Below are 14394 nucleotides of genomic sequence, written 5' to 3'. Positions count from 1 at the left end.
TTTTACCTACCTTATAAAGGATGGAAGGCTGAGTCAACCTTGGGCCTGGTGGGACTTGAACCTGCAGTAATTGCAAGCAGCTGTGTTAATAACAGACAGACTTAGTCTGCTGAGCCACCAGAGGCGTGTTTTAAAGTCATTGCACTTTTTAAAGGCTATTTTGTTCACAGATTTCAGATGTGGCATTTATAATAATGTGTGCTGGTGGTATAGTGTGCCCAAAGCCAAAATGGGAAAAGTGTTTCATATGTATCCTGATAGGATCACTACTCACTCTACCTATCAGCTTCTCTTTAAAACAACCTTTCTCTTTAAAATTCACGTTTCCAAAATCTCTAGGGATTCCTCTGAATCTGAATTGCCTTGCTGAAGTTCTAAAGCAGGGATGGGGAACAATGGCCCTTGTATAATTTGTGGACTTCAACTCCCAGAATTTCTGATGGCTCAGGAATTCTGGGAGTAGAATAGAATAGAACAGGGGTGGCGAACCTATGGCACATGTGCCAGAGGTGGCACTCAGAGCTATCTCTGTAGGCACGTGCGCTGTCACCCCAGACCAGCTCCGTCGCGTTCTCTTGCCTTTGCGTTTTTTAAAAAAAATTTGAATTTATATCCCACCCTTCTCCAAAGACTCAGGGCGGCTTACATTGTGTTAAGCAATAGTCTTCATCCATTTTTATATTATATACAAAGTCAACTTTTATTGCCCCCAACAATCTGGGACCTCATTTTACCTATCTTATAAAGGATGGAAGGCTGAGTCAACCTTGGGCCTGGTGGCACTTGAACCTGCAGTAATTTCAAGCACCTGTGTTAATAACAGACTGCTTAGTCTGTTGAGCCACCAGAGGCCCACAGCATTCTGCCTTCGTCATGGTATATTTGCTGTTGCTGACTCCATGGCCTGCCACTGCTCTCACGGCACCTTGCGCAGCACAGTGAAAATTTGCATGCTTCACAATGGGGGAGACGGGGTCCCCTCCTCCTGGAGCCCATCACGACCAAGGGAGCCACAATGCGATCCTGCGTCGTGATCGGCTTGCTTTCGCTTCTTGGATGTCACTTGCTTTTCCTGCAGAGCTGTCAGCCTCCAGACGTCACATTCCCAGCACCAGTTCAGGGATTCCTTTCCCATCCACCCTGTGGGAGAGAGAGAGTGAGAGAAAGAGAGAGAGAGAAACAGAGAGAGGGGAGGGAAAGAGAGAGAGGAAAGGGGGGAGGGAAAGAGAGAGAGAAAGAGGGAGGGAGGGAAAGAAAGAGACAGAGAGCAAAAGAGAGGGAGGGAAAGAGAGAGAGAAACAGAGATAGAGTGACAGAGAAAGAAAGAAAGAAAGAAAGGGAGGGAGGGAGGGAGGAAAGAGAGAGGGATGGTGGGAAAGAGAGAGAGAGAAACAGAGACAGAGTGAAAGAGAAAGAGAGAGAGGAAGGAAAAGAGAGAAAGAGAAGGAGGAAGGAAGAGAGAAAGAGAAGGAGGGAAGGAAAGAGAGAAAGAGAGAGGGAGGGAAAGAGAGAGAAACAGAGAGACAGAGGGAGAGACAGAGGGAGGGAAAGAGAGAGAGAAACAGAGTGAGAGAGAAAGAAAGGGAGGGAGGAAAGAGAGAGAGATGGAGAGAAAGAGAAAGAGAGAAACAGATAGAGTGAGAGAGAAAGAGAGAGAGGGAGGAAAAGAGAAAAAGAGAGAGAGAAAGAGAGGGAGGGAAATAAAGGGAGAAAGAGAGAGGGAGGGAAAGAGAGAAAAACAGAGGGAGGGAAGGAAAGTGAGAAAGAGAGAGGGAGGGAAAGAGAGAAAGAGAGGGAGGGAGAGAAAGAGAGAGAGGAAAAGAGAAATGATATTACAAAAGTTTTTCTTTTTTATTGTTGGTAAATGTAATATTTTAAAAGCAGGACAGAACGAAGGGGCACAAAAGTTCATTTATCACATTTTTCTTGGAACATTTAGCTGTACCCTGCCTTGTTTATCATTCTTTTAGGTAGTAAAACCTCAGTAAATTCCCGTGTTGGCACTTTGCAATAAATTAGTGGGTTTTGGGTTGCAGTTTGGGCACTCGGTCTCTAAAAAGTTCGCCATCACTGGAATAAAATTGTTGGAAGGAATCTTGGAGGTCTTCTAGTCCAATCCCTGTTTTAGGCAGGAAACCCTACACCATTTCAGACAAATCTCTTCTTTAAAACTTCCAGTGTTGGAGCAGTTACAACTTCTGAAGGCAAGTTGTTCCAGTGATTTAATTGTTCTCACTGTCAGGAAATTCTTCCTTCGTTCTAAGTTGCTTCTCTCCTTGATTAGTTTCCATCTATTGCTTCTTGTCCTGCCCTCAGGTGCTTTGGAGAAGAGCTTGACTCCCTCTTCTTTGTGGCAGTTCCTGAGATATTGGAATACTGCTACAATGTCTTCCCTTTTCATTAAACTAGACATACCCAATTCCAACAACCTTTCTTTATATGTTTTATCCTCCAGCCCCCTAATCATCTTCATTGCTCTTCTCTGCACTCTTTCTAGGGCCTCAACATCTTTTTTACATCGTGGCGACCAAAACTGGACGCAGTATTCCAAGTGTGGCCTTACCAAGGCATTATAAAGTGGTATCAACACTTCACGTGATCTTGATTCTATCCCTCTGTTTATGCAGCCTAGAACTGTGCTGGCTTTTTTGGCAGCTGTTGTAGTCCACATGTCATAAAGTGGCCATCATTCCCTACCTCTATTCTAAAATATCTATTGTTCTTTCCATTTCCTAATTTTTTCAAATCTTGAGCCTTCCAATCCTTGTTTCAAGCTTTCTTGTCTTTCTTTGAACTCGGATTAGCTCTTGTCTATTTGCTTATTATGAGCGGGTGCGAGGGCTCAATAGTTTAAGATCCTGGGCTTGTCAGCTGACAGCCTGCATTCATGACTTGAGTGCCGCACAACGGGGTGAGCTCCCGTTCTTGCCCTGCCTCCTACCCACCTGGCAGTTCAAAAGTATGCAAATACGAGTAGATAAATAGGCACCACTTAGTTGGCAAGTAAACAGCATTCTGTGCGCCTTTGGCGTACAGCCATGCTGGCCACATGATCACCAAAATTGTCTTTGGGCAACACTGGCTCCCTCAGCCAAGAAACGGAGATGAGCAATCCCCCCAGACTTGGACACAACTGACAGGAAAATCTTTACCTTTTTTATTATTTGTATAAAGGTAAAGGTTTCCTCTGTCCAGTCATGTCCGACTCTTAAGAAGTGGTGCTAACCTCCATTTCTTAGCCTTCCTGAAATATTTTTTTCCACACTGATTCCAGAGCATCTGTTCCACTTCATATCCAAATGCTATATTATAGTTTGTGCTATTTATTCTTTATTTTTATCAGCAACTGAGAATAATCAGAGTCACTTCCTTGCACGCAAGAATTGCTTTACTCTAGAATATTTATGTATTTTAAACGTCTTGTGAAATTTCTTTTTGAAGAAGAACTTTTTTTACTATAACCTACTGGTTCAGATTTGAGAGTTGGACTGACATTTAGCAGTATATTATTATCCTGTACTATATAACTTACCTGCCCAGTTCTTACAAAGTCTTATATAAACTTATATAGAAAGTTTCGGGTTTAAAACCTGGATCAATTTTGAAATCTTCTTTTTCCCATTGGCATTTTGGTTTTCTGAATGCAAAATCCAAAGGCTGTCTAAAATAAAAATGCTAGAGACTGGCTTAATTCAGAATAATTTATTATTTTTTCCCCTCATATTTACATGCAAATAAAGTAACTTTAGATAGCTGGGTAATTAAGTAAACAGGAGAAGTGAATTGGTCCATTTAGAAGCTGTGGTGATTTTATTATGTGAGAAATATGCCCTTTGAAACAACATTTTGTCCAATTCCTTTCATGTGCTAACAGCATCTGCTGCGCATATGTACAGCTTTAAGTTACTGAGTATTTGCTTGGCTCCTAATTTTCTGTTCCCAAACTTTCTAATATGAAGTGACTGCTTAGATTTTTGCTAAGTTTGACTGTTCTGCTATGTAAACTGAGGGTTTTCTGTGTTTATATTCAGCAACTCGTTAAAAAAATTCCTTTACAATTCACGTAACGATTGAACAAGATATTCCTTGTGACTTAATGATAATAAATGTATGCAACAAAGAAGTAATTTTTTTTATTTATACTTTCAAATGTCAGCCAACTACATTGCTGCCAATATTTTAACTAGGTAAAAAAAAGTAATTGCTTGTTACTTTTCTTGAACAAAAAATAAAAAGTTGGAGGCAATCAACATCAACGTTGCCTTCATCAAAACGGGTACAGGCGTGGCTTTCTAACTAGGATTTTATTATTGGATAGTAATAAAAGTCCTGTCTGTGTTGAATTCTCTTATTTTATAGGACATCCATTCTTGCTTAACTAATTGCAGTGTTTACTACTGTTATTCACAATATACTCACTAAAAGAACTTATGTTTCTGCAGAGGTTGGAGGTTGGTGTTGTATGTCAAAGACGTACCCAGGTTTATCACGATCTGAAGCATTATAAATATAAGTTGTATCAGAAATGCTGTTCAGTTATAACAAACCAATATCATCAGGATGAAGAAGGAGATGAAAATCTTCAGGATGAGTCAAGCAAAGATTTAGTGAAACGAGTTTTCAGTCAACTGGAGGAAAACGGCTGGATACGTGAGGTAACTCACTTTGTTGGAAATGCATTGCTTAAGTGAGGACTGAAGGGCTTCATATAACATGTAAAAAGGATTATAGGACATCTTTGACTTACAATCACAATTGAGTCAAAAAATTATGTTGCTAAGTGAGTTCATTTAGCGTCTGTCTCACTTAACAACATAAATTTTGGGTTCACTTGTCGGATTCATAAGTTGAGGACTATCTGTACTTAAAATTTTATATACTTACACTTAGAATTTGAGATGATTCACAATAGTGATTTTCTTTTCTTTTTTTGCAGCAATATTCTGACCTTGAAAGCTATCAGGATGAAGTAGAAGAGTTCCGTAAATTTTTGAAAAACTTTAAAAAAGAAATCCGTTTATTTGAGCGACCTTTCTTAGGGCATTTTAACTTAGGGCATTAATATTACATTTCTGATATTATTCTTTTTTATTTATGATTCACTATAGCATGCAAATATATGTGCTAAATTTCTTTTTTTCTACTTTATTTTAATAATAAAAATAATTTTCCAAATAGAAATTTTTATAGCGGAAGAGCCTTGATCAAACTATCCTCAGATCAAACTGTACATTTATTCAACAAATGAATTTTTCTGCACTGTGTTACACAAACACTTTCTTCAAAGATAACATTTTCTGTGTTGTTTTTTGACGCTTTTGGTCATCGTCTCTTAGTACCATTTTTTCTACAAACTCTGTAAACATTTAGTTTAATTTTTTCAATCTATCTTTCTAAAACATGCCATTTTATCCTTCCGGCAAATACAGAATTCAAGGATTTTATTACCAGTGGCATAACTCTCAGAGGAAGAAACCTAGGAAGGAGCTGCCCTAATTTTTCAGGCAGTTAAAAGTGAGGGCGGGATATTTGTACCTGAAGACTTGCAAAATATCTGTTAATGTAGCCTTACAAGAAAATAGATTTAGCTGAACTGATCATGTTTCTTGTCTGGTTTTACTTGATCCTGGGGACGAAAGCTATGGCAAATCTAGACAACATACTTAAAAGAAGAGACATCACCCTGCCAACAAAAGTTCATATAGTCAAGGCTATGGTTTTCCCAGTTGCAATGTATAGCTGTGAAAGTTGGACCATAAGAAAGACTGAGCACCAAAGAATTGAGGCCTTTGAACTATGGTGCTGGAGAAGACTCCTGCGAGTCCCTTAGACAGCCAGGTGATCAAACCAGTCAGTCCTAGAGGAGATCAGCCCTGACTGCTCTTTAGAAGGCCAGATCCTGAAGATGAAACTCAAATATTTTGGCCACCTAATGAGAAGGAAGGACTCACTTAAGAAGAGCCTAATGCTGGGAACGATTGGTGCGCCATTTTCACTGGCAATGTGTTGCAGGAGACCATGGCAGTCGAAAATGGAGCTTTGGAGCCCATTTTCGCTGGCAGAAGCACCGTGGGCTGGTCCTTCGCTGTTTCCAGGGTTGTCTCACAGGCCAGATCTATGTACCCCACAGGCCGGATCTGGTCCATAGGCCTCGAATTTGACACCCCTCTGTAAATCGCTTAGAGGGGGCTGTAAAGTAGCATATAAGTAAGTGCTATTGCTATTGCTATTTCAAATAAAAGCCCTTTGAAACAATGTGTGTATGACTCTTAAGATAGAAATTGCAACACGGGAGCTTTCCTTCCTTGTATCAAACCATGTCACAAATATGCTTTGACTATTTCTCATTTGTTCTATGTCCTCATTGTGTTCCCCTCATGGAGTTTTTTCTGTGTGTGTTTGTGTGTGTGTGTGTAAGCCTATACCTGAGGTAGCCTTAAATCATTCTAACTCATGCTGGTATTCAAGCAATATTTTCCCTTTTCTGCTAATAGAATGAATTTACAATATCTAAACTGTAATGCATTATGCCACTGGTTGCAACTGAGACAAAGTTAGGTGATCTGTAAATAGGATTTGCGCCTTGATGACAAGATACTGATGTGGGTGGGTCTTCTTCTGGTTTGGGGGTCAGCCTCATTTGCTGCCATCTGCTGTTGTCTGCACAAGGAGTGGGACACAAGTGACCTTGAAAACTTAATAGCCTGGGCTTGAAATGTGGAAGTGAAATAACGATCTTCCTACCACCTCCTGAATAGACCATGCAGGAATCTGACAGTTGGTTTCTGTTGCCTGTATGCAGAAAAGAAGAGGTGAGAACATTTAAATGAAAGTCCTTCTTGAGATGCATCTGTAACTACAAAGATCAGAATTCTGCCAGCAATGGTTTTCTTTGTGACACTCTCTGGAAGCAAAAGTCGGACTTTGAAGAAGCACAGTAGGAAGAGTCTTGATGCTTTTGAACTAGGGGTGAAGTGTAAAATTTATTACTACCGGTTCTGTGGGCATGGCTTGGTTGGGGTGGTGGTAATGTGACTGGGTGGGTGTGGCCAACTTTTTTTTTTTACTTTTAAAAGCATTTTTTCTACAACCTCTTCAGCCAAAGAGGTTGTTTAAAAAATGCTTTTAAAAACCTCTGGTGATCAGGCAACTCAGCTGGGATCACCAGAGGAGCCTTTTAAAAGCTTTTAAAGGGTTCTGGCGATCCCAGCTGAGTTGCCTGATCCCCAGAACCTTTTAAAAACATTTTTTTACAACCTCTTTGGCCAAAGAGGTTGTAGAAAAAATGCTTTTAAAGGGTTCTGACAATCTCAGCTGAGCCACACGATCATCAGAGGCTTTTTTTTTTTTACTTTTGAAAGCACTTTTTCATCCGAAAAAAAAATGCTTTTAAAAGTTAAAAAAAAATCTTTGATGATCCTGCGGCTCAGCTGGGCATGGGCGGAGGCGGCAGGGATTTTTGTGACCAGTTCTCTGAACCACCCGCCGCCATTGCTACCGGATCAGGCGATCTGGCCCGAACCAGGAGCATTTTACCCATTTTGAACTGTATCGTTGGAAAAGACTCGGGACAAAACCAAGCGTAGCCAAGAAGCCAAACAAGCAGATCCTCAAACAAATCAACCCAAAGTAGTCAATTAAGACACAGATTACAGATTAACAGAGTTGGAAGAGACCGTGTAGGTCATCTAGTCCAACCCCCTCCCAAGCAAGAGACCTTATACCATTTCCGACAGATGGCAGTCCAGTCTTCTCCTGAAAGCCTCCAGTGATGAAGCTCCCACAACTTCTGAAGTTGGGCTGTTCCATTGGCTGATTGTTCTCACTGTTAGAAAATTTCTCCTTATTTCCAGGTAGAATCTCTCCTTGATCAGTTTCCATCCATTATTCCTTGTCTGGCCTTCAGGTGCTTTGGAAAATAGCTTGAGCCCTTCCTCTCTGTGGCAGCCCCTCAAATATTGGAACACTGCTATCATGTCTCCCCGATCCTTCTCTTCACTAGACTAGCCATGCCCAGTTCCTGTAACCGTTCTTCATATGTTTTAGCCTCCAGTCCCCTAATCATCCTGGTTGCTCTTCTCTGCACTTTTCCTAGAGTCTCAGCAATACCTAGATGCAGTATTCTAGGTGTGGTCTTACTAAGGCTTTATAGAGTGGTATTAGCACCTCACTTGATCTTGATTGTATCCCTCTCTTAATGCAATTTAGAATTGTGTTGGCTTGTTTGGTTGCTGCCGCACACGGCTGGCTCATATTTAACTGGTTGCCCACTAAGACTCCAAGATCCTTCTCACAGTTACTGCTATTAATCCTGGTTTCACACAGTCTATATGTATACTTTTGGTTTTTCTTGCCTAAATGTAAGACTTAACTTTTCTCTACATTGACACAAAGGATCAGGCTCAAAATTATAATGTAGACACATTCCACAAGGAAGCCCATAATACTGGGAAAGGTGGAAGGAAAGAGAAGAAGAATGACCTGCAGTAAGGTGTGGATGGACTCCAATACTTGCAACAAGTGCAATGCTCTCACCAAGTGCAATGAGGGCACTTGTTGAGAGATCTGAAGGTCCAGGTTGGGGACATACCATCTTGGAGAAAAGCTACCTAGGTGGCCACCAACAGTCAACCCTGGGTTGATGGCACACAATCAAAGACACGTGACCTAATTCATTCCAAATTATTGTTTCTAAACTTCGTTCAACTCAAATGGTGGGTAGGATATGGAGCCCAAGAAGGAGCGGTAGAGATGACAAAGCGGTCATCGCATTCGTACTCCAGGATGGTAAGGTTGGCAGATGTTTCTCCCACGGAAAAGGGAAGGAAGTGAAGCCAGAGCAATCAACAAATGCTTTGCTCATCATGCGCTGTGCATGCAAGATCAGACAGCTCCTCTCCGCAGTGGGTTGGATCAGAGGCAGGACGGGGATTAGCTGCAAGGACAGAAAATTTCATGCTGGCATAGTTTTCTGCTGATTCAAGGCAGGGTGGAGAGCTTTTAACTCAACCACCGGGAATGACCCTCCGTTGTGCGTGTGACATTTTTTTTCTTTTTTCTTTAAAAAAAGGGGGATGTTAGATGCACTGACAAATTTCAGTTATATCGGGAGGGTGGGAATCTCACCCGTAAAGAAATTGCAGATGGTTCAATTTGCACCATTTCAAGGGTCCATTTTTAAAAATGTTTAAACTACTTTCCTAAAGAAATGGGATGCATCTGTTTTTGGTTTTGCCACCTTTTTGGCAACGATTAAGCACTTTTAGGAAGTAATAAAGGAGAATATTTGCGGGGTTGAAATGAGGTGCTCCCTGAACTTGGTTGCGTTCTTGCAGATGTTTCTTTACCAAACGAGGTAACATCATCAGAGCTAGTACGTTTGGGTAATGAAACGTTTGCAAAGAAAACAAGCAAGAATTCCTCACTTTAGGCACCATTTTAGAAAACTGCAGGAACACGGCACCAGAGGGCTCAAGGGTGGAAAACGGGCATCAGTGAGGATTTTAGGATTTTTACTTCACTTTATGGTAGTCTTTAACCAGCACAAGATTAGATTGCTCAGTCTTTCTCCCCTATTTTAAAGTCTTCAGCTAGCTGCATGGCCTGTCAGTGGCAGATTAAGACTCATTGGTGCCCTAAGCATTGACAAATCTTGGTGCCCCCCTCCTTTGTACATATGTACAAATGAAGCTAAGCTGCTACAAATCTTCATTGGTTTGTTTGTTTTTTCCTCAATTTTGTGGTGCCCCCTTTGGGCCTGGTGCCCTAAGCACATGCTTAGTCTGCTTAATGGTTAGAATAGAATAGAATAGAATAGAATAGAATAGAATAGAATAGAATAGAATAGAATAGAATAGAATAGAATAGAATAGAATTCTTTATTGGCCAAGTGTGATTGGACACACAAGGAATTTGTCTTCGGTGCATATGCTCTCAGTGTACATAAAAAGAAACGATACATTCGTCAAGAATCGTAAGGTACAACACTTAATGATAGTCATAGGGTACAAATAAGCAATCAAATCATATTAGGAAACAATCAATATAAATCGTAAGGATACAAGCAACAAAGTTACAGTCATGCAGTCATAAGTGGGATGAGATGAGTGATAGTAACAGTGAGAAGATTAATAGTAATAGTAATGCAGTCTTAGTAAATAGTTTGACAGTGTTGAGGGAATTATTTGTTTAGGAGAGTGATGTTATTAAGGGGAAAAAACTGTCCTTGTGTCTAGTTGTTCTGATGTGCAGTGCTCTATAGTTCGTTTTGAGGGTAGGAATTGAAACAGTTTATGTCCAGGATGTGAGGGGTCTGTAAATATTTTCACAGCCCCTTTTTGACTGGTACAGTATACAGGTCCTTAATGGAAGGCAGGTTGGTAGCAATTGTTTTTTCTGCAGTTCTAATTATCCTCTGAAGTCTGTGTCTGTCTTCTTGGGTCGCAGAGCCAAACCAGACAGTTATAGAGGTGCAGATGACAGTCTCAATAATTCTTCTGTAGAACTGAATCAGCAGCTCCTTGGGCAGTTTGAGCTTCCTGAGTTGGCGCAGAAAGAACATTCTTTGTTGTGCTGTTTTGATGACGTTTTTGATGTCAGGTGTCCATTTTAGGTTTTGCGATATGATAGAACCTAGAAATTTGAAGGTCTCTACTGTTGATACTGTGTTGTCTAGTATTGTAAGAGTGGTGTATTATTAGGAATGTAGTGGCTCAGTGGCTAAGACACTGAGGTTGTCAATCGAAAGGTCGGCAGTTCAGTGGCTCGAATCCCTAGTGCCGCGTAACGGGGTGAGCTCCCATTACTTTTCCCAGCTTCTGCCAACTTAGCAGTTCGAAAGCACGTAAAAAATGGAAGTAGACAAATAGGGACCACATTTGGTGGGAAGGTAACAGTGTTCCGTGCTCCTTTGGCATTTCATCATGCCGGCCACATGACCACGGAGACGTCTTTGGACAGCGCTGGCTCTTCGGCTTTGAAACGAAAATGCCCCCTAGAGTTGGGAACGACTAACACATATGTGCGAGGGGAACCTTTTACCTGTATCTTTTTACTGTTGATACTGTGTTGTCTAGTATTTTAAGAGTGATGTATTGTAATGCATTTTGTAATACACTACTGTGGCCAGTTCATTTTTTTTTTCATAAAAAAGTTTTATTTCTACAATCATATCAAACAGCTCATCCAATGTACAGTTATATACAATTAGTCGGGCTTGCCCAGTCACCACCCCCCTTTTTAACACTCTTCCCTCTTCTACCTTCTTTTACTTTCCAGACCTTCCTCTCCTTCTCTTATCTACATCCTCTCCTCCCTCCACCCTACACCTTCCTTCTCCCTCTTCTACCCCTCTTCCTTCCTCTTCTCCTCTTTCCTACCTCCTACTCTCTTTTCCCTCCCCACCGTTCTAAAATGGTAACTGGGCAGACCCGACCCTACATTAATTATATTTATACATCTTCAATAATCCCTGTACATTCACCATCACTCCATCTCTAGCCTCAACCCCCCCAATACCCCCCCCCCCCCCCCCCCCCCCCCCCACCCCGACTTCCCAGAACAAAATGCAGGGTATCAAAACTAACAATCATAATCTAAAATAATTCCTAAATTATAATCTCTAGTCACTCCACACATAATCACACTCTCAATTCCCCTCTCCTTCAGAAATAAATCTAGTACAAAATATTTCCTAAATTTACTCATATGCTATTCGATATTTTTTTATCTGATATTTATTTTGAATATAATCAATCCACATTTTCCATTCTAAAATATATTTTTCTTGTGTATAGTCTTTCAAGTAAGCAGAAATTTTTGCCATTTCTGCCAAATTTGGTACTTTGAGTGTCCATTCTTCAATTGTAGGTAATTCTTCTTTCTTCCAATATTGAGCAATCAAAAGCCTTGCGGCTGTTATTAAGTTCAAAATCAATTTAGTCTCTATAGCTGTACAATCCATAATTATTCCTGTGGCCAATTCATTTTTGACCTGGTGCTCCCCAGGGGTGAGTTGCCCCAAGTTCGGAGCGGTTCTATGGAACCAGTAATAAAACTGGTGGGAGGCTCCACCCACTGACCTGAATGTCATCAAAAGTGATCTGTGCATGCGCAGAAGCTTCTTTTACGCAGGCCCAATGCGAAGTGGTAGTAAAGGTGCTCGTGGCTCCCATGTGACACCTCTCCTGCGCAGACTGCACTGGCTGCCTGTGGCCTTCCGGGTGCGCTTCAAGGTCTTGGTAACCACCTTCAAAGTGCTCCATGGCATAGGGCCAGGTTATTTACGGGACTGCCTACTGCTACCGAATACCTCTCACCGACCCGTGCGCTCTCACAGAGAGGGACTCCTCAGGGTGCCGTCAGCTAGGCAGTGCCGTCTGGCGACACCCAGGGGAAGGGCCTTCTCTGTGGGGGCTCCCACCCTCTGGAACGAACTCCCCCCAGGACTTCGTCAACTTCCGGACCTCCGAACCTTCTGTAGCGAGCTTAAAACACATCTATTCATCTGTGCAGGACTGGATTAGATTTTAAATTTTATATTGGTTTTAATGGGTTTTATTATTTATATTGTTTTTAAAAAATTGGGCCATGTAGAATAAGCTTTTTAACTGTTATTTTACTTTGTATTTATATGTACCTTTTTATTTGCCTGTGAACCGCCCCGAGTCCCTAGGGAGATAGGGCGGTATACAAATATGATAAATAAATAAATAAATAAATAAATAAATAAATAAATAAATAAAGTAAGTAAGTAAGTAAGTAAGTAAGTAGAACCCACCCCTGGTGCTTCCTGACTTTTGGCAAACCCCTCCCCACTGCCTGTCCAGACGTCGCTGAAGGAAGTCCCAGCGTTGCTCATGCTTGGGTGCTGCATATGGCATCAGGAGTGGGCTGGCCGAGGAAACAGGAACTCTGGTTTGGTTCTGCAACCCAACAAGAAAAACACAGACTTCAGAGGATAATTAGAACTGCAGAAAAAACAATGGCTACCAACCTGCCTTCCATTGAGGACCTGTATACTGCACGAGTCAGAAAGAGGGCTGTGATAATATTTACAAACCCATCACATCCTGGACATAAATTGTTTCAACTCCTATCCTCAAAATGATGCTACAGAGCACTGCACACCAGAACAACTAGACACAAGAACAGTTTTTTTTCCCCAAACGCCATCACTCTGCTAAACAAATAATCCCCTCAACACTGTCAAACTATTTACTAAGTCTGCACTACTATTAGTCTTCTCGGGCAAAAAATTTTTATTTTCCATAATAATTCCCACAATTTGACCAGTGTACAATACAATCACTTATCCAACAATCAATCCTATACTCAAATTATACTCAATCAGGGCTGCTCGACCGCCACTCCCTCCCTTAATCCTTTCTTCCCTTCTCATCCTTCTTCAACTTTCCCCACCATCCTTCTCCTCGCTTTCCTACTTCCCCACCTCTTTCTCACTTCTCACTACCATCCTTTCTAACCCTCTATCTTCTCCTTCTTCTTCTCCTCCTATCCTTTCTTCTCCCTCCCTTCTTTCCTACCTACCCACCTGCCTACCTACTTTCTTCCTTCTTTACTCCTCTTTCCTTACCCTTTCCCTTCGGGAGTGGTTACCGAGCAGTCCCGACTTTACACCATTCCAACTTGTTTAATTCTACCATTACTACTATTAATCTTCTCATCGTTCCCATCACCCAAATCCTCCCACTTACGACTGTATGACTTTGTTGCTCGTATCCTTACGATTTATATTGATATTGATTGTTTCCTGATTGCTTATTTGTACCTTATGACTATCATTAAGTGTTGTAAGTGTTGTACCTTGATGAAAGTTTCTTTTATGTACGCTGAGACCATAGGCACCAAAGGCAAATTCCTTGTGTGTCCAATCACACTTGGCCAATAAAAATATTCTATTCTATTCTATTCTATTCTATTCTATTCTATTCTATTCTATTCTTGCAACCACCCTGCTCCGACGCTAGGGGTCTCCCTACCCCTGGTTTCCAGACTGGGGTTTTGTTTTTTTTCTAGTGTAATGCTGCCAGCTTCCCACTAGAGCTCCCTTCCTCTTCAATCTCTCTTCCCCCCCCTCTCCCCCTCCCGCCCCGAGTCTCACGTTTGCTGCCGCGACTCCTGCCGCTGCGCTTCTTTCCTAACGCGAGCGAGCACAATGAAATCTTGTGCCGCTGTGTAACCCCAGCGCCGCGCAATCCTCGGAGCCCGGCGGCGGCTTAAAAAAAATAATAATAATAACCCGAGACAGGGCGCCAAAAGGAAAGAAGCAGGAGCCGCGGCGGGGGTATTGCAGGGAGGAGGAGGAGGAGGAAGGGGGGTGGGTGGGGGCGACGTCGAGCCCCACCGCCGCCTGGGAGCTAGTGCCCCCCCCCA

At 41.8% G+C, this 14394-nt stretch overlaps 1 protein-coding gene and 1 long non-coding RNA gene across 2 annotated transcripts in view; one reads left to right on the top strand and one right to left on the bottom strand.

Moving 5' to 3' along the window:
- The window catches only part of CCDC82 (coiled-coil domain containing 82), a 36000-nt gene extending 29764 nt beyond the window's left edge, over positions 1-6236 (top strand). Inside the window, exons 9-10 of the mRNA XM_058185198.1 lie at positions 4443-4655; positions 4937-6236. Coding sequence (XP_058041181.1) covers positions 4443-4655; positions 4937-5062 — 339 coding nt within the window. The 3' untranslated portion in view covers positions 5063-6236. The remainder of the gene's footprint in view (positions 1-4442; positions 4656-4936) is intronic.
- Positions 785-14394, bottom strand: part of LOC131199427 (uncharacterized) — a 14449-nt gene continuing 839 nt past the window's right edge. The window contains exons 2-3 of the long non-coding RNA XR_009155342.1: positions 12779-12923; positions 785-1140 (exon numbers count right to left, since the gene is read on the bottom strand). This is a non-coding gene — a long non-coding RNA (uncharacterized LOC131199427). The remainder of the gene's footprint in view (positions 1141-12778; positions 12924-14394) is intronic.

This window comes from Ahaetulla prasina, chromosome 5, assembly GCF_028640845.1.
Source record: "Ahaetulla prasina isolate Xishuangbanna chromosome 5, ASM2864084v1, whole genome shotgun sequence".
Classification (NCBI taxonomy): Eukaryota; Metazoa; Chordata; class Lepidosauria; order Squamata; family Colubridae; genus Ahaetulla; species Ahaetulla prasina.
This window is presented reverse-complemented; position numbering and strand designations above follow the sequence as displayed.